This window comes from Mixophyes fleayi, chromosome 3 (assembly GCF_038048845.1).
Source record: "Mixophyes fleayi isolate aMixFle1 chromosome 3, aMixFle1.hap1, whole genome shotgun sequence".
Lineage (NCBI taxonomy): Eukaryota > Metazoa > Chordata > Amphibia > Anura > Limnodynastidae > Mixophyes > Mixophyes fleayi.
Genome location: NC_134404.1, coordinates 65,086,220 through 65,108,443, shown reverse-complemented (window position 1 = coordinate 65,108,443; position 22,224 = coordinate 65,086,220). Strand labels below are relative to the sequence as shown.

Sequence of the window (22,224 nt, the reverse complement as noted above, 5' to 3'; positions counted from 1 at the left end):
GCGTGTTTGTGCGAATGTATGGTAAAAGACCAATTACTGTTGCTGCCACGTGTAGTGGATGCGTACGCCCTTTCACGCCGTAGCGTGCCCTTGTACGTCGATGCGTACCGTACGCATCTTTTCAAACAAAGACAACCAAGTTTGCTAGACTTTAATTGAAATGACTTTATCCAATTTACTGACTTCGACACTAGATACACATAATGACCATCGCGGGTATTTAAGGCGGTTTTCCACTCATCTCCGGACCGGATGCGAATAAGGTTATATGCACCTCAAATATCTAACTTAGTGAAGATTTTGGCTCCTGTGATTCGATCGAACAATTCCGTGATGAGGGGAATAGGATAACGGTTCTTGATAGTTACCGTGTTAAGCCCGTGATAGTCAATTCAAGGCCGTAATGAACCGTCCTTCTTCTTCACGAAAACTAAACCTGCCCTGGCAGGAGAGACTGAGGGCCTAATAAAGCCCCTTTGGAGATTTTCCTTTACATAGACGCGACCTCTTGGTGGAATCTTCCCTGGGAGTAATTCTATGGGACAATCCCATGGACGATGTGGTGGAAGCACGGCCTTGGTCAAAGACATCAGCAAATGCCCGGTAATGAGAAGGCAGAGCAGAAGGTGTTAAGGTAGATAATGATTGAAGTGGTCTCCCTCTCATTAGACAATTAGAGTGGCAGTGGGACCTCCAGGCTAGAATCTCAGAGGTGTTCCAGTCTAGCTGAGGGGAGTGTAACTGGAGCCATGGAAGACCTAGAATGATCGGAGTAGTGGTGCAGGGTAACACTAAGAATGAAATGCGTTCGGAATGTAGTGCTCCAATGATTAGAATAAGTGGTTTGGTTTGATGGTGAATCACACTCCCTGGGAGTTGGGAACCATCAATGGATGGGATGATGACTGGAGACTCTAAGGGAATATGGTGTAGGAATAGAACAGCGAGTGACTAGAGTTTGTGATATAAAATTCTGTGTGGCACCAGAGTCTAGTAGAGCTCGAGACTGATATACAGGGGAGTCATTTTGCAAGTAGACAGAAATGGTGCAAATGGTAGAAGAGGAGGTTTTGCTGGACCCCAACCTGACCTCCCTGGAACAGATCAGGGTTTGGCGTTTCCCGGCCTCTTGTGGCAAGAGCTTAGAAAGTGACCGGATTCGCCACAATAGATGCACAGCTTGTCTCGGCATCTCTTGTCACGTTTCTCAGAAGTCAAGCTGGTCCTTCCGATTTGCATAGGCTCGTCAGTAACAGAGGGGTGCAGCACAGGGCGTGGAGTTGGTCTAAGGGCAGAGCGTCGGGACTGATCCTTTTCTGCCGACCTTTCCTGAAATCACAGATCTACTCTCTTACAGAGGGAGATAATGGCATAGAAGGTGGTAGGTAGCTCATGAGATGCCAACACATCCTTAACGTGATCCGACAAGCCTTGCCAGAAGGTGGCTACTAAGGCATCATTGTTCCAAGATAATTCAGAAGATAATGTGCAGAATTCAATAACGTATTGTGCTACGGAGTGGTTCCCTTGGTGCAGTTTGAAGATGCGAGCAGAAGCAGAGAAGACTCAACCGGGTTCATCGATAATCCGGCGAAAGGTAACCAGAAAGGAGGCATAGTTGCTAAGAAGAGGATCATCCCTCTCCTAGAGCGGGGAAGCCCAATCCAGAGCTTGCCCAGCAGCAGGTGAATTACTGGTACAGCGGCAGTTCAAATAGAGGCAGTAGTGGAGTAGAACTTAGCTGATCCGGAGATGGTAACTCAGAGTACGGCTGGAGAGTCACTGTTGCAGCAAAAGTTCAAATGGAGACAATAGCGGGGTAGAACTAGCTGGTTCGTACATGGTAACTCAGGGCACGTCAGGAGTCAGACCGAAGGGAGTCAGATCCTTACAGAGAGTGAATGAACTCGAAGAACAGGCATCGGACAGGAGGAAGTGGGAGGTTTAAATAGTGCTCCAAAATGCCCGGACCAATGGGGAACAAGTAGAAGTTTATGAGAGAGGGGAATGGGCTTGCACATGTGCAAAACAGATGGTAGATGCATCCAGTGGTGTGATCAGGATACCAGAATCACCGCTTACAAGAGAAGGGTAAGAGCGCCAGTGCCCGTCCACAGGGCCGGCGTGTGACAGCCACAGCACTATGAGGCAGCGATGCTAACCACTGTACCACATCTCTACTCATTTATCTTACGAACACTGCATGAAGTATCATTTATGAGATTTTACATTCTATTTTTCATACATTTCAGTGGATCCACATATTAGTTAATGTTTTATATTTTATCTATGATGTGTATGTTAAAATTTATAGATCTTATTGTTTCTCAAGTTCTGATCTTTATCAGTTAACATTATAGTTTATTTTTTATTGTTAAGAGCTTATATTGGCTTTCATTTTCAAACATTTTTAGTCCAGTTTCATGTGTTTTTTTTTTTTAAAATCAAGATGGAATTTGGTAGCATGGATGCATGACCTCAAAAAATAACATGGCAGCCATGGCTATAGCAATCTGCTTTGAAAAAGGATGCTGCAAAAAAGGGAGCAAATATGTGTCTTGGCAAAACCATATCGCACTGCAATGGGGTTGTATTTAAAAAGTGTGGACAGATTTACAGTTGGGAGGGAACGTGTCCTAGCTCAGCTCTAAATTGCAGTGTAAAAATAAATCTGTCTAGTATTTGTGTGCTACATGCCAAAGCAGCCAGTATTTTCCCTGCATGCAAAAACATACATTCGATTGTAGTGCAACATAATTTGCTCCTTGCTCTATATGAGGCCCAGTATGAGAAGATTTAAAACTAAAGTTAATAATAAAAAATAATAGTTCAACTGGCAGTCTTCTTGACTTGACTGTCTTTTGATTTGAATTACGAATGCTCACAAAAAACGCATAAAATATTTTTTAAAGCCAACATTTTTATTTTCATGTAAGTTACAATATTTTTGGATTTAGTACACTATTTAACTGAAAACATAACAGATGATTAGGTACTATTAATCATCATTATGGTTATTTCAGCGAAAAGTTGAATTGTTGTTAACACCGCTTTTCATTTTACAAATTACTTATCACCGCTATTTACCATTATTTTATAGCTGTGTCACATGACTGATACCACGTAAAAAATATTCATGACATTTACATATTTCTTTGGAGGGCTCCATTCAAACTGAGCATGTGCAGGGGCTTGGATCATACACTGAACTTGAATTGGAAAAAAAAAATAAAAGAATATAGATTAATCCCTCCCTGAGAATAATACATATTTTTTGGGACTAAGCAATAACCCAATTCATTTAATAAGTTTCAGGCTGAAAAAAATTACTTTTTACAGCAATAAATCATTTTTTAGTTTCTCTGTTAATGACATCTGGATGTGGACAGGCAACAGCAGATATGCAAACACTCTGACACCTCTTTTGCTTTGTCTTGTGCTCTGTCTTTAATTCCCATTGTGTCAATTCTCTTACCGTTCACACCTTTTACCTCCACAGCATGCCCTGTACATATATAATTCTCTCTCTCTCTGCCCATCATCTCTCCAGTGCCAGCCCTGCCAATGCAACCACCAGTCTGTCCAGTGCCAGTGGAACCAAGGGACGTAAGTGCCTTTAAACCAAAATCTGTGTTGAGTTAAATTGTTATATTATTGTTATACTAAACTCCAAGATATTGTCATTTTCTTAATAATGTTGCTGTGTTAAAACAAAGGACTATTTACTAAAAGGCGAAAAGCCCCATTGCCAGCTAAGATGGAAGTTTTTGCAGATGAAAGGGCTTATATTTGATTTGCCCTATACATTATAGGGGTTACCATCAGCAATAACCCTTCTGGCAGTAAATTTCGGCAGCACAGGCAAGTATGCGGGTGATATTTATATTAACTTTTATAGTATACCTGTCTAATTTTTTATATGTAAAAGATTTGTTTTTGACAAATAAAAACAAAACTTTATTTTATTTTTTTATTTAAACTGTGGAACTGGAAGCTCAAACCAAGTAACTAGTTCCATGTACGTTCCATGCGTGTGATCAGTAGAGTTGAATAGGGGCCTCCTCAGTGAAAAGTAACTCATCTATGAATATTTTACACCATGACAGCTGAATATCGATCAATGATAAATGTGAGAACAGCTTTCAACAAACAAGATCCATTTACCTGTAAACTATTAAGAATGGCTGGATAATGACTAGGTTCATTATCCTGATTCATTAAAGATCTTAAATGGAGAGGATCCTTATTTTAGTCTTCTGGACAAAAACAATGTTACAATGCAAGGGGTGCAAACTAGTTTTCTGTCTAGCACATAAGTTAAATACTGACTGTTTTTTCATGTAGCACACAAATACTTGATAGCTTATTTGTACACTGAAATTTAAAGTTGATATTTATGTGCTACATGAAAAAACAGTCAGTATTTAACTTATGTGCAAAACAAAATCCTAATTTGCACCTCTTGCATTGTAACATGGTTTTGTCCAGGAGACTGAAATAAGAAGTTTCTCAAGTTAAGATCCTTAATGAATCAGGCCCTTCTACTCGTTAAATAAGGTCACTTTCTACTAGGGTGAGAAAATCATTTATTGTCAACTGCATACAGTGTTATGACCTGCTCCAATAATTCATTATTATGAGACAGTTTCTGAGTTTGGAAAGTACTATGCAATAAAATTATTGGCGTTGAATTGCTGTGTTAAATAAAACATTTACTTACAATCTCTGTAGCATAGACTATTATAATAATAAAATCACTTAGTAAGATTTTAGCAGGTAGAAAAGAAGTTGATACAGTGATTATTAAAGTGTCACATTACAGTTGATGAAAATCTCAGATATATTAAGATATATTAAGCATGACCAAGAAATATGATACATATAATAAATGGATTTTGAATATAAGTGTATATATCCTTCTTGGAAGTGAACTATTCATGTTTTTCTGCTTCCAAATCTTGTAAGAGCACCTGTAGCTTTTTATCTTCCTTTTGCAGTTCATCATATTTTTCTTGTAGTTCGTGGACAATTTTTCTTATCTCTGCAGCTGCCTCTTTTTTAGCACCTTTGTGCAGATCTATAGCTCCCTTTACCATAAAAGCAGCATCAACCAATATGAACAGTGCAGCAAAAACGCCGGAAATAACTCTGGCTGCCCGAGCCCCCTGAGCTACTAACTCGACCCCTCTAGCTGTAGCTGCAGATATTCTGCCCAGCTGAACCAATCTACTTATCTCTAGTGCGAGGAATGCCCCTCTCCTCCCAATTTTGCCCATATTTTCCATTTGTTCTGCATCCAGCACAGACTTAAGAGCTTCATATTCACCTTTAATATTTTCAGAAATGTTATGAATTATAGTAAATTTCCCCTGAATTTCCGTAACAATCTCTTCCACTCTGTTGCATTTCTTTTTAATATGTACAGTATCAGCTATAGAAGCCGCTGCTCCGCTGACATTCAGAGATGCACCAAATGTAAACGGGGCCAGGAATAGGCCTACAATGGTGTTGATTCCTCCTGCTTTTCCAAATGAGCTTCCTGTTCCTTTATGGAACTTATCTATGTCATCAGCGATACTGAGCATTTCTTTAATGCATTCTTCAAAAATGTTTAGCAAAAGTATCCATATATCTTTGTACTCTTGAATATGTGTCATTATCTGTTCATAATAAACAATAAAATTAAGAAAGTTTAGTAAACATGACCATGCTTGACTAACTATTTATATAATGCATTTGATAATATTTACATACATTATATTTCTAAAACAAATAATCAATGCAATAATAAGATGTTACAGGGGATGTATTACGCCCCTTACATTAATAGTATGCAGCAATAGGCATAGAAGAAACTTGAACAAGTCTTTAGAGCAGATGTGGGCTGCAGCAATTTGTGTCATCTCCATTTTACTAACATAGGGGGGAATTCAATTCCCCTCGACACAACGCAGCACAAAGTCTATTACCGTTAATATAGTAAATTTAGCACAGATTTCTGGGAGCTGCGAGCAAAAAGGTGTTGAAATTGCTGTATTAATGGTAATTATGTACACTATTACCGTAATATCGGTAAAAGTGAGCAGGCCGCGTTACTTTTGACATTAACGCGGCCAATTGAATTCCCCTATACAATCATATAATCTAAAGTCAATAAAACTGTACATTTTTATTAGATAAAAAATATTTCAGTTCAGATTGGTTTAAATTAAAATGCATCTGTTAAATACACTCAGGGGCGGATCTAGACATTTGTCCTACCCGGGGCGATTTTAGGGGGGGGGCTATTTAGGCCACGCCCCCTTTCTGATGTCTAAGGCTGCCGGCGGCTGCACAGTATGTTCAGGTCCGTTCAGCAGTGGCAGTGTGCTGTCCCGCTACTCTGGTTGTGTTTTAAACACAATCAGAGCAGCCGGGCAGCATACTATCCCTGCTGAACGGACCTGCACAGTGTGCAGCTGCCGGCAGTAAGCCCCTGCTAGGGGGGGAGATCGCCCCGATCGACCCCCCCTGAATCCGCCACTGAATACACTCAGTGTAGGCAGCTATTTTATGGGCTGAACAAATATTCCACCTATGAATTCATTATGGACTGGTGACATCACTGAAATAAGATACACAAAATACGTCAAGCATCAGTGGGTTTCTCACATGTAGATAACAGGTACATGTTGTTTATGTCTGTATACCATAAGACTGCCGCCTACACCGAGAAGGATCTGAAGAAGTGTATAGAGGAGTCTGTGCTGCCAACTAATTAAACTCATATGAGTTCCGAGAGGCAAAACGGTTGCACAAACTGTTCTTAACTGAAGCTGTCCACCAAAAATTGTTCACACCCAGCATGTGTTTATACATGGTAATAAATCCATGAAACTAGTAACAATGTAAGACAATCTCAATAATATACTGTATAATAGAAATTAGATATTGCTAAAAAAAAAAATAACCCTAGATCACTGAATACTTGTTTCGCTGATTTATTTGTTTATTAACATTTCTTTATATAGCGCCAGCATTTTTGTGTAGCGCTTTATAATTGGGAACAAACATAGTAATATGAGACTGGGTATTAACAAACAGACAGAGAGGTAAATAGGCTCTGCTTGCAAGCTTACAACCTATACGATAACAGGAGTGTGATACATAAGGTTAAGGGCCTCTGAGCTGCCTTCTGGTGTGATGCTGTGGTAAGAAAGAACTGATAGAGATGTCAACAATCTGAGATCTGGTACACGAGTGATCAGATGCCAAAAATTAAACCAGAGAATTCAAGGAAAATATAGAAAGGGAAAATAAAGGAACAAGGAAGCCAGACGCTATGGTAAGATACCTGTTTCTCTGACACTGAATTTGAAAAGCCCGTCCCTTGAATTGCAGTCACTTGACGCCAGTGATGACAAGGGGAGCGAGATGCTCCATTAAATACATTCCACATCACTCACTGTGGTACAGAGCAAAATCTATAATTAGTGAGGTGAGCTGGCCGCTCGTCTCCCTTCTAACTTTATTTACTGATATAACGCTCTCAGTTCATTAACTATGCAGCTGTGGATACCGTGTTTTTAATATTGTTTTATAGTTTTTCATTTAATCTTTACTCAAATTTCTTTTTATTGTTATTTAGTTATTGTTTTTATTTTTAGTGTTGTATATGTATGGTTAGGTCATGAGATAATCTATGTCATAGCTAATTATAAATAAATTATTTTTTTTAAAATGTGTGTATATTTATGTGTATATATATCTATATGTATATATCTATATCTATATCTATATATATATCATACTTGCCTACTTTGGCAAACTTATTTCCCGGAGCGGGGCGTGACTGGAGGGTTGGAGGGGGTGGGGCGCAGCCAAACACGTCCTTTTGGCCCTGCCCCTGTGACAAAAATGCCCTTTTGTTGCGGGGCCAAAATGATTCACCGCGAATCGCGTCATGTTTGGAAGCCAGTAGCTGGATGCGGGAGACTTGCCAGCTCTCCCGGGAGTCCTTGAGACCGACCCGAATTTCGGGAGTCTCCCAGAGAGTTGGCAAGTATGATATATATTGTGACAGAAGCTCTGGGCGAGAGGTAAATGGCAGGTACATAAGTCCCAGGTTCCTGTCGTTTGTATTTTAAACAGCAGGGAGATTGTTTGTTTCTGAGGAAAAGCTTCTCATTTGGTTTCTCAGCTTCAGAGATTCCCAGCAGAGAAATCAGGACACACACCTGTGTGGGGCTTATAAAAGGTTCCTGCCCTGCTCTCTCAGTCTCTCACTGTCTGGGGAGGAGATCAGGGGTCTCCTGAGAGAAGCTGCAATCTATGCTGTGAGTTCCACTTGTTTGATTTAAAGTGATTTAAAGTTTGATTTACATTAGGCCCCTCACTATATATATATATTATATATTCTCCAGTTATTATACATTTAACTTATTACTTGGTGCTTCTTGTTTGTTTATAATTTGTGTATACTTTTCAGGGATGTTGATAAATCGCCTCTATAAGAAGCTGAATTGTAATATTGAGAATTTTAACTCTATAAGCACCTGACTCGCAGTTTTGCACTCAAAACTCACCTCTTCCTCAAAGCCTACCATCTACTTAACCCCCATCTCCTCCCTTTAGCTCATCCTCCCTTCTCTACCTCTTGCCTCAACTGGCTCCTCTTGTGCCTGGTCTGTTTACCCTTCCTTAGGATGTAAGCTCGTATGAGCAGGGCCCCCTCCTCTCCTGTCTCCATACCTGTTCTTCCGCTCCGTCTTTACTGCATATGACTGGCCGGAGTTTCTGAAGTGTTGGTACTTTTTGTTCATTGTTCTGTATGGTTTCACCCTGTATAGTCTACTGTTAGCACTGTGTGCGGCGCTGCGGATACCTTGTGGCGCCTAACAAATAAATGATAATAATAATAATAATAATAATAATAACTCAGTTGTCATTTGCTGGAAAAAGCATATATTTTTTTCAAATTGCATGCTGTTCTAGTGTGTGTATCTAGCAGCGTGTACTCAACTCAGTTGTTCTCATTTGCTGAAAAAAGCAATGATTCTCTATTTTATACAAATTGTGTGCCGTAGTGTATCTGACTGCATTGTTCACATAAATCACTGATTCGCGATGTGTACTCTACTCAGTTGTGTACTCATTTGTCATTTGCGGAAAAATTTTAATCTATATGGATCATGATCAGTCGACAGAAGAGCAGGAGCACCAATCAGCTGCTGGCACTAGTCATGATGATACTAGTCCTTCAACGTCATCTACTAAAGCCTATCCTCAGGGAAACTGATATACAAAAAACAAGCTTTTACATTGGTAAGGAAAATACACATCTAATAAAGGGAAAGTTTACTGTAGAAAAAAACAAAAATTGCCAACATGCCATTCTAAATACAGAGTGGCAAGGAAAGATTCAGGCCCTCAACTTTATTTATGAGTGATAATTCTGCAACTGTCAGTGAGGCATCTTCTGCTGTCTGTCATGACAATGCAATATCTTGTCATTTAGAGTATAGAAGAGGTGCCAAACAAATTACATTAGTAAAATGAAAGAAACTGTCAAGGTTCCAAACACGGGGTCTAGACTTTACGATGCAAATCTTAGGGTTTGCATAGTTTAGTGCTACTCCAGCAGGGCGTGGAGTCTAACAAGGAGATGCTATTCACCAGGGACCGCCGCAAGGCAGTATGGCCTTAACTGCATCTGTCTCGCAGGTTGCAGCCTCCTCTAAGAGCACTGGGTGAAACCCTTTGGGAAGGTCAGTTGAGATGGTAGGCATGGAAGAGTAGAGAGGATGGTCAGCTCTGCGGACAAATAGATGATCACACTGGAACAGAAGATGGAGCGTGAGATCTACAGTCAAGCCGGTTACCGCACAGAAATGAAGTGGAGAGAATCAGCTTTGCAACAAATGTAGAGGGTCAGCTCTGCGGACAAGTAGATAATCACACTGGAACAGATGATAGAGCGTGAACTCTGCAGACAAGCAAGACACTAGAGGGAAGCCACTTCTTAGCACCAGGGAGTGACTCTAAGAACAGATATGGGATGTCCACGGGAGGTGCCTTTTAAACTTGGTGCCAAATAGTCTGGCCAATGGGAGAGCAGCCAAGGGTTTCTAAATACAGTGGGTCTGCGCATGCGCAGACCCGAATCCAAGATGGCGGCGCCCAGGACGGAGCGGACCGTTGTAGGAAGGTAAGTCTGCCGGGGTCGGGTGCGCTGCCCGATCACCCGGAGTGTGACAGAAACCAGTAAGGCAGTAGAGCAAACTGTGTGTTCGGAACCGTCACAAATCCCTGAGGAAAGTCTATCCACGAGTGCTATGTCTAAGCCTGGCCTTTATGATACTGTACTCATAAAGAAGCTTCCTTTCACCATTTCTGCAAATGTGTGCATGAGCACCGCAATTATAGCTGCTGGTATAGAAATTGAGGATGCCACTTCGGATTTGCAACAGGATAAGAGGGATATTTGTGTAGCTGGCAACGGCGCTAATGAGGATCTTGATGACGAGGATGTTGTTTGTGTAAGTCCTGCACCAGTGGAAGCAGTTCTTGCCATTGATAAGAAGAAGGCCATTGTCATCCCTGGGCATAAGACCAAAAAATCCACCTCTTATGTGTGGAATTATTTTTACCCAAATCCTGACAATAGTTGTCTAGCCAGTCTACTCCAATTGAAACGAGTTCATGGCAAGCTTTTGGGAAACTCAGAAGAATCCTTGAGCTTTAGGCCCGCTGCTGCTGCTGCTGCTGGGGGTGGATGGTCATCCCAGAAGCAGACCAAGAAGAAGACTACTAACAATTTACAACAATTGACTGTTAAACAATCCTTTGCAAGAGGAAGCAAGTATGACAGCTGTCACTCAGTCACACACCGGATCACAGGCACCATGGCAACTTTGCTAGTATTAGATCTGCATCCAATATCCACCATTAATGCAGCAGGTTTTAGACAATTGAGGTCCTGTGTCCCTTTTACCAAATTCCATCTCGACACCATTTTACTAGACAAGCAATTCCTCACCTGTACCAGGAGATTAGAAAAAAACTAATTTTTGGGTCACAAAAGCGGAACTGGGCAAACTAAAGATTATATGACTGTGACAGCCCACTGGGTTGATGATTTGCCTTTAACAGCAGGAACAGCTGCAGCATCTAGCATCACCAACTTCACTAAGAGGCATACCACTGACAACCTGTTAGAAAAACAAAGGGATGTCATTGCAACATGGCTTATCCCGCTTGGCCTCTCCTCAGGATATGTGATTTCTGATAATGCCACCAATATTGTGAGAGCATTACAGCTGGGTGAATTTCATCACATTCCCTGGGGTAAATGTATCAAGCTGAGAGTTTCCCAGCAGGTTTGAAAAGTGGAGATGTTGCCTATAGCAACCAATCAGATTCTAGCTAGCATTTTGTAGAATGTACTAAAGAAATGATAGCTAGAATCTGATTGGTTTTTCAAAACTCTCAGTTTGATACATTTACCCCCCTGTTTTGCTCACAAAATCAACTTGATGGTACAAAGCTTTTTAAAAAATGAAAGGGAAGTGCAGGATATGCTGTCTATGGCCCGAAAAATTTTGGGGACATTTTTTGGCATTCAGCAACTGTATGTAGGAGATTGCAGCAACTGTAAGAATAATTGAATTTGCTATGTCACCAACTGAAGCAAGAGGTGGTAACCTCCACACTTTATATACTTCAGAGGATGAAGGAACAGCGAAAAGCCATCCTCGCTTACTCAACAAGTCATGACATTGGGAAAGTAGGGGGAACATACTTTAGTCCAGCGCAGTGGAGAATACTTTTTCGTATTGTGCAAGGTGTTGAAACCATTCAAAGCATTCACCTGTGAAGTGAGTTCAGACACTGCTAGCTTGTGTCAAATGATTCCCCTAATTAGATCTTAGGAAAAGCAGCTTTAGAAATTGAAGTAAGAGATGAACCAAAGCAATTCCGCTAAGTATGTCGGACTTGTAGATTAAGTACTTTATGCGCTTCGCTAGGATCCAAGAGTTTTCAACATCTTGAAATTGGATCAGTACATTTTGGCGACTGTGCTTGATCCTAGGTTTAAGAGCTATGTCTTCTCCTTCTTTCCATCTGACCCAGATTTGAAGAGATGCAATGAGCTCCTGGTGAGCAAGCTGACAGCTTAAGTGGTACATGACACGACAACGTCTCATCCTTCAGTTTCTCAGGCAGCTGCTGCTAGGAAAAAACTTAGCTTTCCCAAGAAACCCAGTGGTAATGCAGATGAGTCAGCACAACATTTTGACATCTGGTCTGGTCTAAAATAATTGTACAAAATTTGTGACACCTCTGCCGTAATTCCACCTGATCCTACTATCAACATCCAAATAATGGTGTAGGAATAAAACTACAGACAGAACAAATAAATAATCTACCAAATCTGGGGTTTACAATAAAATTTCAGAACTATAAAAGTATGGCATTTCACTGGTGTAGGGGGTCTATCAAAAAACTATAATAAATGTTGAAGATTTCTAACCTGCAAATTAAACATTCTCTTGGGTCAGATATCCATTCCTGCTTCTGCCTATTTCCTTTGTTTTGTGGTGACTCTTGCTCTCTGTGGCAGTGGGCATATGACACGGAACCCAGGAGGAGACCAACTACAATGTTAGTGTGTACAGTGCTGAGGTATGCAGATTCTTGTGCCTAGAACCATCCCAGTTGTCCCAGGCTAGCAAACTCTCAGTATTCTGAACCCAGAAACCACCTCACATTGTTACATATATCCCTGAATAGCAAAGGCTTTCTGAAGAATTGTGATGACACCACAAAACATACAAGGGACAGTGCGTATACTATAGGTTCCTTGAACTTTGGACAAGAATATAGGGCTGAACTTCTGAGTTCTTATAGATCTTTCTTATTTGCTTCAACGGAGTATAAATTGATAGAGGGGGATTTCCAGCAGAGATAGTGGTGACATTTCACAATTGGCAAGTATCTTTTGCCAAGTTTCTGCACTCTATGAACCTTCTATTCATTATTTCCAATATTTATCACTGGAGGACTTATGGATTTTTTGGTTTTCAAAAATGTTTTTATTGGTTTTCAGCAATTTTATAAACAATTGAACAAAATCACTGTTAAACAATCAGCAGAGCCATTTAAGACCAAACAATACATTTATGATATTATATCAACTATTAATCAAAAGAGAAAAAAATGATAGAACGTTCAGTAAAGTGGAAGTGAATGTAGATAGAGTGGATGTGTGCAAAGGCTAAGGAGGTCACTTCTGATATATATGAAACAATGTTGTAAAAGATCAATTATGGATTTTTTCAACTATATTATTAGATTTTTCTTGCATTAATATGGGACACATATGTTTCTAATGGATAGTCTCAGCATATTCTATTGTGTTACTATTTCTCCTTGGTTCTATGTTTATTATTAGTAAGTTGCTAGGGTTCATTATCAGAAGCCAAATTAACTTCCCAGTATGTTTTTAGACTGTGGGAGAAAACCCAAATACAGTAAGAACATGCAAACTATACACAGATAGGGCCGTAGTTGGAATTGAACCCATGGCCCCAGCACTTTGAGGTAGCAATGCTAACCACTGTGCGACATCCCTGCTCATTTATTGTATGAACACCACATGAGGCATCATTTATGAGATTTTACGTTGTATTTTTCTTACATTTCAGTGGATCCACACATTAGTTAAGGCTTTAGTTTTATTTTATTATATGTATGTTAAAATGTATAGATTATTATTGTTTCTCAAGTTCTGATTTTTATCTGTTAACATTATATATTTTTTTTATTGTTAAGAGCTTATATTGGCTTTACTTTCCAGACATTTTTAGTCCAGTTTCATGTGTCTTTTTTCAAAATCAAGATAGCTAATTTGTACACTGAAATTTAAAGTTGATATTTTCGTGCTACATGAAAAAACAGTCAGTATTTAACTTATGTGCAAAACAAAATCCTAATTTGCACCCCTTGCATTGTAACATGGTTTTGTCCAGGAGACTGAAATAAGAAGTTTCTCAAGTTAAGATCCTTAATAAATCAGGCCCTTCTACTCATTAAATAACATCATTTTTTACTGGGGTGAGAAAATCATTTATTGTCAACTGCATACAGTGTTATGACCTGCTCCAATAATTCATTATTATGAGACAGTTTCTGAGTTTGGAAAGTACTATGCAATAAAATTATTGGCGTTGAATTGCTGTGTTAAATAAAACATTTACTTACAATCTCTGTAGCATAGACTATTATAATAATAAAATCACTTAGTAAGATTTTAGCAGGTAAAAAAGAAGTTGGTACAGTGATTATTAAAGTGTCACATTACAGTTGGTGAAAATCTCAGAAATATCAAGATAAATTAAGCATGACCAAGAAATATGATACATATAATATATGGATTTTGAATATAAGTGTATATATCCTTCTTGGAAGAGAACTATTTATGATTTTCTGCTTCCAAATCTTGTAAGATCAACTGCAGCTCTTTATCTTGCTTTTGCAGTTCATCATGTTTTTCTCGTAGGTCGTGGACAATTTTTCTTATCTCTGCAGCTGCCTCTGTTTTAGCACCTTTGTGCAGATCTATAGCTCCCTTTACCACAAAAGCAGTATCAACCAATATGAACACTGCAGCAAAAACACCAGAAACAACTCTGGCTGCCCGAGCCCCCTGAGCTACTAACTCGACCCCTCTAGTTGCAGCTGCAGATATTCTGCCCAGCTGAGCCAATCTACTTATCTCTACTGCCATGAATACACCTCTCCCCCCAATTTTGCCCATATTTTCCAGCAAAGACTTAAGAGCTTCACATTCAATTGTAATATTTTCACAAATATTATGAATTTTAGTACATTTCGCCTCAATTTTCATAACTTTCTTTTCTACTTTGTTGCATTTCTTTTTAATATTTACAGTATCAGCTATAGAAGCTGCTGCTCCAGTGACCCCTCCAGCCACAGCCACACTAATGCCAACAATACTGACAATCAGAGATGCACCAAATGTAAACGGGGCCAGGATTAGGCCTACAATGCTGGTGATTCCTCCGGCTATTCCAACTGAACTTCCTGTGACGCTGGCAATGGTGGCTCCTTTATGGAACTTGTCTATGTCATCAGCGATACAGAGCAGTTTTTTACTGCATTTTTCAATCTCTTTTATCAAGGATGCCCGTGTATCTTTGTACTTCTGAATATGTGTCATTATCTGTTCATAATAAACAACAAAATTAAGAAAGTTTAGTAAACATGACCATGCTTGACTAACTGTCTATATAAAGCACAAGTTAACCCGTGCATGATACTCATGCATTCTAGTCAAATCAAGCTACTTAAGGTGTTAAAAAGGTTCTTGTCATGCATTTGGGCCTAGCCCAGGCCTCCTCAGGGGAAGAGCGTTACTTCCCGATGCAAGCGCCCTTTTTTAACATTGTTTTGTCCACATGTCACCACCTCATCATTCTTCTCCATCACTTCATCCTTCATTTTCATCGCCACATCTATCCAGATGTCTATTCAGACACAGGGATCTCTCTCAGCGGTCCTGAGTATCACACTCCTCTCGCTCTGTCACCCCCGGCAACCACCAACCACTCCCCACTGTCACCCCCGGCAACCACCAACCACTCCCAACTGTCACTTCTCCTTCAAGAAATATATATATATTTTTTTAAAACTTTATAAACACTTTTAACAATTAACAAATTAAATTAACAAATTAAAAACATCTTAGTATACCAAATTTCAGCCCTTTCTGAGTTGTTTTTTCCACACACACTAAGAATTTAGTAGGTCAGTGAATAACTCCGCCCAGCAGGTGGCGCTGCAGCTTGGTTTTATTTTTTCCACACACGCACACACACACACACACACACACACACACACACAGACTAACACACGCCACTAGACATTTATATTATAGATTTGATAATATTTACATACATTATATTTATAAAACAAATAATCAATGCAATAATAAGATATTACAGGGGATGTATTACGCCCCTTACATTAATTGTATGCAGCAATAGGCATAGAAGAAACTTGAACAAGTCTTTAGAGCAGATGTGGGCTGCAGCGATTTGTGTCATCTCCATTTTACTAACATAGGGAGGAATTCAATTCCCCGCGACACAATGCCGCACAAAGTCTATTACCGTTAATATAGTAGATTTAGCACAGATTTCTGGGAGCTGCGAGCAAAAAGGTGTTGAAATTGCTGTATTATTGGTAATTATGTACACTATTACCGTAATATCAGTAAAAGTGCACAGGCCACGTTACTTTTGACAGTAACGCGACCAATTGAATTCCCCCATACAATCATATAATCTAAAGTCAATAAAATTGTACATTTTTATTAGATAAAAAATATTTCAGTTCAGATTGGTTTAAATTAAAATGCATCTGTTAAATACACTCAGGGGCGGATCTAGACATTTGTCCTACCCGGGGCGATTTTAGGGGGGGGGGGGGACGATTTAGGCCACGCCCCCTTTCTGATGTCTAAGGCTGCCGGCGGCTGCACAGTATGTTCAGGTCCGTTCAGCAGTGGCAGTGTGCTGTCCCGCTACTCTGGTTGTGTTTTAAACACAATCAGAGCAGCCGGGCAGCATACTATCCCTGCTGAACGGACCTGCACAGTGTGCAGCTGCCGGCAGTAAGCCCCTGCTAGGGGGGGCGATCGCCCCGATCGACCCCCCCCTGAATCCGCCACTGAATACACTCAGTGTAGGCAGCTATTTTATGGGCTGAACAAATATTCCACCTATGAATTCATTATGGACTGGTGACATCACTGAAATAAGATACACAAAATACGTCAAGCATCAGTGGGTTTCTCACATGTAGATAACAGGTACATGTTGTTTATGTCTGTATACCATAAGACTGCCGCCTACACCGAGAAGGATCTGAAGAAGTGTATAGAGGAGTCTGTACTGCCAACTAATTAAACTCATATGAGTTCCGAGAGGCAAAACGGTTGCACAAACTGTTCTTAACTGAAGCTGTCCACTGTGAAAGTGAAATAATTGGATGAAGTAAATCAAATTGATTAATGTTGTTTTACTGTGCGATTGCGATTCGTACACCACGTGTTATGACGCAATCGCACGGATAAATAACACACACATACACTTACACTCATGCATTCACTTGTGAATAGTTCACCTTAATAAAGCTTCAATACACAGTCATTTATAATCGAATGTAATAGATTTAATAGTTTAATATAATAATGTTAAAATCACCTTATTGATATCAAGCGTTCAGGATTTACGAAACATATCATGTTTAGTGTCATTTCAATCCTCTTATTACCACCAGACATCTGCTACAATCGGCTAAACGGTCGCATCTTGCGTATGCAAGTTATGGATAATAGAGGAATAATAATCAGAATGATATTGTGTGTGTAATGCAAATAGATAAGTTTAAAATAGCTTTTTGGCGGGAAGACACGTATGCAGCTGTTGGAGACTGGATCCCCACCCTTGGAGGGCATTGTTTGAACCGACCTATGACCTGCATTACACTGAACTGTCCTGAATCCTAAACCTATGGAAACACGCCAAGACATCACTGCTTTTTTTATGTATCACAAACTGTATATAAACCAAGCTCTGGGTCCACTATACAGTCTACTTGACCACAGACTTCAGGATTGAATGACTGTATGCTAGATCCAGGGTGCTTGCGTGTGTATCGGCTGTACTTTATTTTATTGTATTGTTACATCTTGCTATTAAATCTCATTGTGCGTTGGAACCACACAAATTGCAGCGGACAATGTTTATTGATAAGCAATAAAATAACTTCAATACCACCAACAATTGTTCACACCCAGCATGTGTTTATACATGGTAATAAATCCATGGAACTAGTAACAATGTAAGACAATCTCAATAATATACTGTATAATAGGAATTAGGTATTGCTAAAAAAAAAATACCCCTAGATCATTGAATACTTGTTTCACTGATTTATTTATTAAAATTTCTTTATATAGCACCAACATTTTCCGTAGCACTTTATAATTGGGAACAAACACATAAATACGAGACTGGGTATTAACAGAGAGGTAAGTAGGCTCTGCTTGCAAGCTTACAACCTATACGATAACAGGAGTGTGATAAGGCTGTGAGGTTAAGGGCCTCTGAGCTTCCTTCTGGTGTGATGCTGTGGTAAGAAAGAACTGATAGAGATGTCAACAATCTGAGATCTGGTACACGAGTGGTCAGATGCCAAAACTAAAACCAGGGAATTCAAGGAAAATGTAGAAAGGGAAATAAAGGAACAAGGAAGCCAGATGCAATGGTAAGAAACCTGTTTCTCTGACACTGAATTTTGAAAAGCCCGTCCCTTGAATTGCAGTCATTTGACTCCAGTGATGACAAGGGGAGCGAGATGCTCCTTTAAATACATTCATCATCACTCATTGTGTTACAGAGCAAAATCTATAATCAGTGAGGTGAGCTGGCCGCTCGTCTCCCTTCTAACTTTATTTACTGATATAACGCTCTCAGTTCATTAACTATGCAGCTGTGGATACCGTGATTTTAACATTGTTTTATAGTTTCTCAATTAATCTGTACTCAAATATTTTTTTTATTGTTATTTAGTTATTGTTTTTATTTTTAGTGGTGTATGTATATAGTTAGGTCATGAGATAATCTTTGTCATAGCTAATTATAAAAAAATTATTCTTTTTTTATATAGTTTTTGTACCATATCATATACTAGCTAAAGTACCCGGCGTTGCCAGGATTTAAATCTAGAAGTTATTAAGTTATCAATGAGTTGGATGTAACTGCCAACATTTTAAAAATAATTAGCAGATTATTAGCTTTTCCAACACATCCAGGAGGTGGCTGCTCAGTGTTGGTTTTGTTTTTATATTAAATGTCATCCAAATCCATCCAGTGAAAGGCTCAGAACAGGCTCTCCGGGTCAAAGTTCTGGCCAGCGCACACCAACTGAAGGTCCAAATGGGACCTCAACCCCCTAGTACATCTTCTGATCCAATATTACCAGTCTGTGTAGTTTTCATCCAAATCCATCCAGTGGAAGGCTCAGAGCAGACTCCCCGGGTCAATGTTCTGCCCAACGCACATGCTGTAAACTGAGTGTGAGGGTATTGGTTACAGATCCTTTCCAACCCAAAGGAACAATGGATAGAGGAGAAACTGGGGTAGTTGCTAGTAAGTTTTTATACTGAGACGTGGAAATATGGCACCGACACTCAGAGCAGGATGATCAACAATCAAAGACCGCTTTTCGAACCCTTGGTTTATTGACAAGTAAGGATACAACAATCTATTACCAGGTTCTACTGGCTTCTCATGAATAATTTTCACTTTCTCTCTGGCTTTTATTAGAGTGGGGTCTCTTAATTGCTCCGAGGCACAAGCATCTTTCTTTACTTTAACATCAGGTGTACAGTTAACAGTCTTGACAACATTTTCCATCTCAATAGATCTTACACTCGCCTGCAGTCCTTTGCTACCCTTGTCATTTCCTGACTCCCCAACCACATTTGATAAAGGGGACACTTCTGACTTGGGAACACACCCCCTATTACTGTATCAGTGACATTACCATGTGGGTCTGGGCTATTCACTTTGGCAATCGACTGGGTTTCCCACAGCTTCCAAAAGTGGGAACAATCTCTCCCTAATATCACATCAAATTTCAAACCGGGAACTAATCCCATAGTGACTACTACATGACCATACTGTATTTCTACTTGTACCTCAGTAATATCATAACGCAGTGTATCCCCGTGTATGCAGGTTACGCCAACAGTTTTCCCTTGATGCTTTAAGGGACTCACCATCTCTGCTTTTACAAGAGAACCATGCTGTCCGAATCTAGCAGTGATTTTATACTTTTACCTTCTACAGAAACTTTACACATTAATTTGCCAGACTTAGCCTGTCGGTCTGCAATACAGGCTAACTGGGCACATAACGACTTTCTATGAGGTACATAAGCATTATTACATTGCATAGATTCAAAGGTACGTGAACAGTTAGCAGCAATATTGCCTAAGCCACCACATCTAAAACAGGTAATCACATTTCTGTCATATCTCTTATGAGGCCAGATCCTTCTTGGCAAAACTGGCCAAACTCCAGGTTCTGAGCCTACAGTCTCTGTACATTTCAGTTCATTCCACCGCCCAGCACCCTTTTCCCCTGGAACAGTCTTACCAGAATCCACTGGAGATCGCCGTTTTCGAACTAGAGGCTGGCGGAGTGTATTCTTCATTTCTTTTGTTGCAACATACTTTGTCTGCACCACTTTCAATGGAGCAATAGACGAGGACAGGAACTCAGCTTCCTGGCGTGGTTGACTTTTCAAGCCCACTTAACTGATGCAGATGTAAGTTGGTAATATTCGCGGTCTGCGACACCTTTTGAAGCATATTATTCATTTCCTGAGTTCTTGGGACTTGAGGCCCCAGTAAAATATTGAACAATCCTGAATTACTTAGCTGCTTTACTTTTCCTGAAACCTGAGTGGAAGGTGTCTCAAAGCCATTAGCAAACCTCTCCCAGTTATCCTTAACAGTTTGCATACTGCTGACATTGTCTTGAAAAGCTTTAGTAGCGTACTGTAGTTCTTCTTGAACTGTGGACAACTGCTAGAATTTTTGGGGTTTGCTCCCGTTGACCTTTATCTTCATTTCCTTTTCCACTTATTGACTCTTGTTGGTCTGCCAGTGCAGATATCTCTATTTCAGCCTGGACATGGGACTCTCTTAACTCTTGTACTTCTGTTTGAGAAACTCGCTCTTCTAATGGTACTCTCTGAGCTAGGATTGTTTCGGCAACTAGCCTATCATGCTGAATCTTTAATTCTTCATATTGAGTCTTCTATTTATTTCCAACATTTTCAACCTGGGACAAGATCTTAATTTTCTCTTGTATATCTGTGACTTTGGCATCAAGTTCTTTCTGCAGATTTTCCCAGTTTTACTGCTTCCTCTTTTGCCCTTTGACATTGACCTTTATTTGTATTCTGGGCTGCAATTACCCTTGCAATATCAGTTTTTAACTTTCAATTCTCTTCAGTGAGCTGCTGTATTTGGGCCCTCCCATTTTTTACACCTTCCTCAAGAAACTTATTTTCCACCAGCAACGTTTCTCTTTTCTTGCCGAGTTTGGAGTTAAATTCTTGGAACAGTAACATTTTTTAATTCAAGTTTCTGTAGCTTAGCTTGAAGTTGCGGTATTTCACCGTTCACTTTTTCTTTTTGCTGGGCCACTGTCTTTGCAGTTACCAGAGCTTTTCCCTGCTCTGTTTTTCAGATTATCTTGTAGCTCATTTATTTCTCTTACCATCTGCTCCATACGCTGCTGGTATTTTAAACATTCTACTTGTGTGGCTTCGAACCTTGTTTCCGCAATTTCTTTTTCTTGTTTCCGCATTTCTATGGCTTGTTCCCGAGACGTTTCTTTCACTTTAATACAGCTCACGTTTTTATGGAGGGTTTCAATGTCTTGTTGCTGGGACTCCCGTAGTTGCCTCCAGGACTCATTAAAGTCTAATTGTTGTCTCTGGGTCTCCTCAAGGGCTAACACTTTCACCCTAATGGCTTCCTCCCGTGGCATGGCATCCTGTAACTGCTGTTGCTGGGTTTGCTGGGCCATAGCAGGGCAAAAGTTTTTTTTTTTTTTTTTTTAAACTGCTGCTCAGTAGTTTTGCAAACACATTTGCATGCTTCGGTTGTTTCAACACAGAAACATCCACTTTACATTGACAAAAAATACTCAAACTTTTCTTCTTTAAAGTCTCTTGCTCTTTGCTTACGCACAGAACCAGGCCACACCCAACTTGTGCTTTGCAGAAATACACATTTCCTAGACTTCAGCAACATATACTTGGGTTTCCTCCCAGACTTAATGAACACACCTGCTTTAGAGCAATTAAACTCAGTCCATGAAAACACTTGATTTCTTTGCCTTTAATCTGTGTCTCATTGATCTTTGCATACACTTCTGTTTTTCCAACACAAATAGCCAGTTTTCACTGACAACATTTAAGTCCTCTCAAATTATCATATATGCAGAAAATCTGTTTAAACAGTATTTCACAGTAGGATTTATTACTCACATCCATGTGGTTCTCTGTTTCCCACTGTTGCTGTGCATAAACATTCCAATTTTTAGCTGCTTTTATCCACATGACAAGACATGCACATAG

General features: G+C 39.8%; 2 protein-coding genes across 2 annotated transcripts; both read right to left on the bottom strand.

The window, feature by feature from the left end:
• Positions 1 to 4,905: 4,905 nt before the first annotated feature.
• LOC142143133 (apolipoprotein L3-like) lies at positions 4,906 to 5,657 on the bottom strand. Its single transcript, XM_075200845.1, has one exon. It carries the CDS (start codon positions 5,655 to 5,657, stop codon positions 4,932 to 4,934), a length of 726 nt encoding a protein of 241 aa, XP_075056946.1. The 3' UTR covers positions 4,906 to 4,931.
• Positions 5,658 to 14,452: 8,795 nt separating this feature from the next.
• Positions 14,453 to 21,671, bottom strand: LOC142143132 (apolipoprotein L3-like). The gene is made up of 2 exons (XM_075200843.1): positions 21,360 to 21,671; positions 14,453 to 15,223 (listed from the first exon to the last, which is right to left on the bottom strand). The coding sequence occupies exons 1-2, from the start codon at positions 21,669 to 21,671 to the stop codon at positions 14,453 to 14,455; spliced, it is 1,083 nt and encodes a 360-aa protein (XP_075056944.1).
• Positions 21,672 to 22,224: the final 553 nt, after the last annotated feature.

Excerpts from the sequence above, each read along its gene's own strand:
- LOC142143133 (XM_075200845.1), bottom strand. The coding sequence starts at position 5,657 with ATGACACATATTCAAGAGTACAAAGATATATGGATACTTTTGCTAAAC.
- LOC142143132 (XM_075200843.1), bottom strand. The coding sequence starts at position 21,671 with ATGGCCCAGCAAACCCAGCAACAGCAGTTACAGGATGCCATGCCACGG. Across the intron at positions 15,224-21,359 it reads AGCAGCGTATGGAGCAGATG|ATAATGACACATATTCAGAA; the intron begins GTAAGAGAAATA and ends TATTATGAACAG.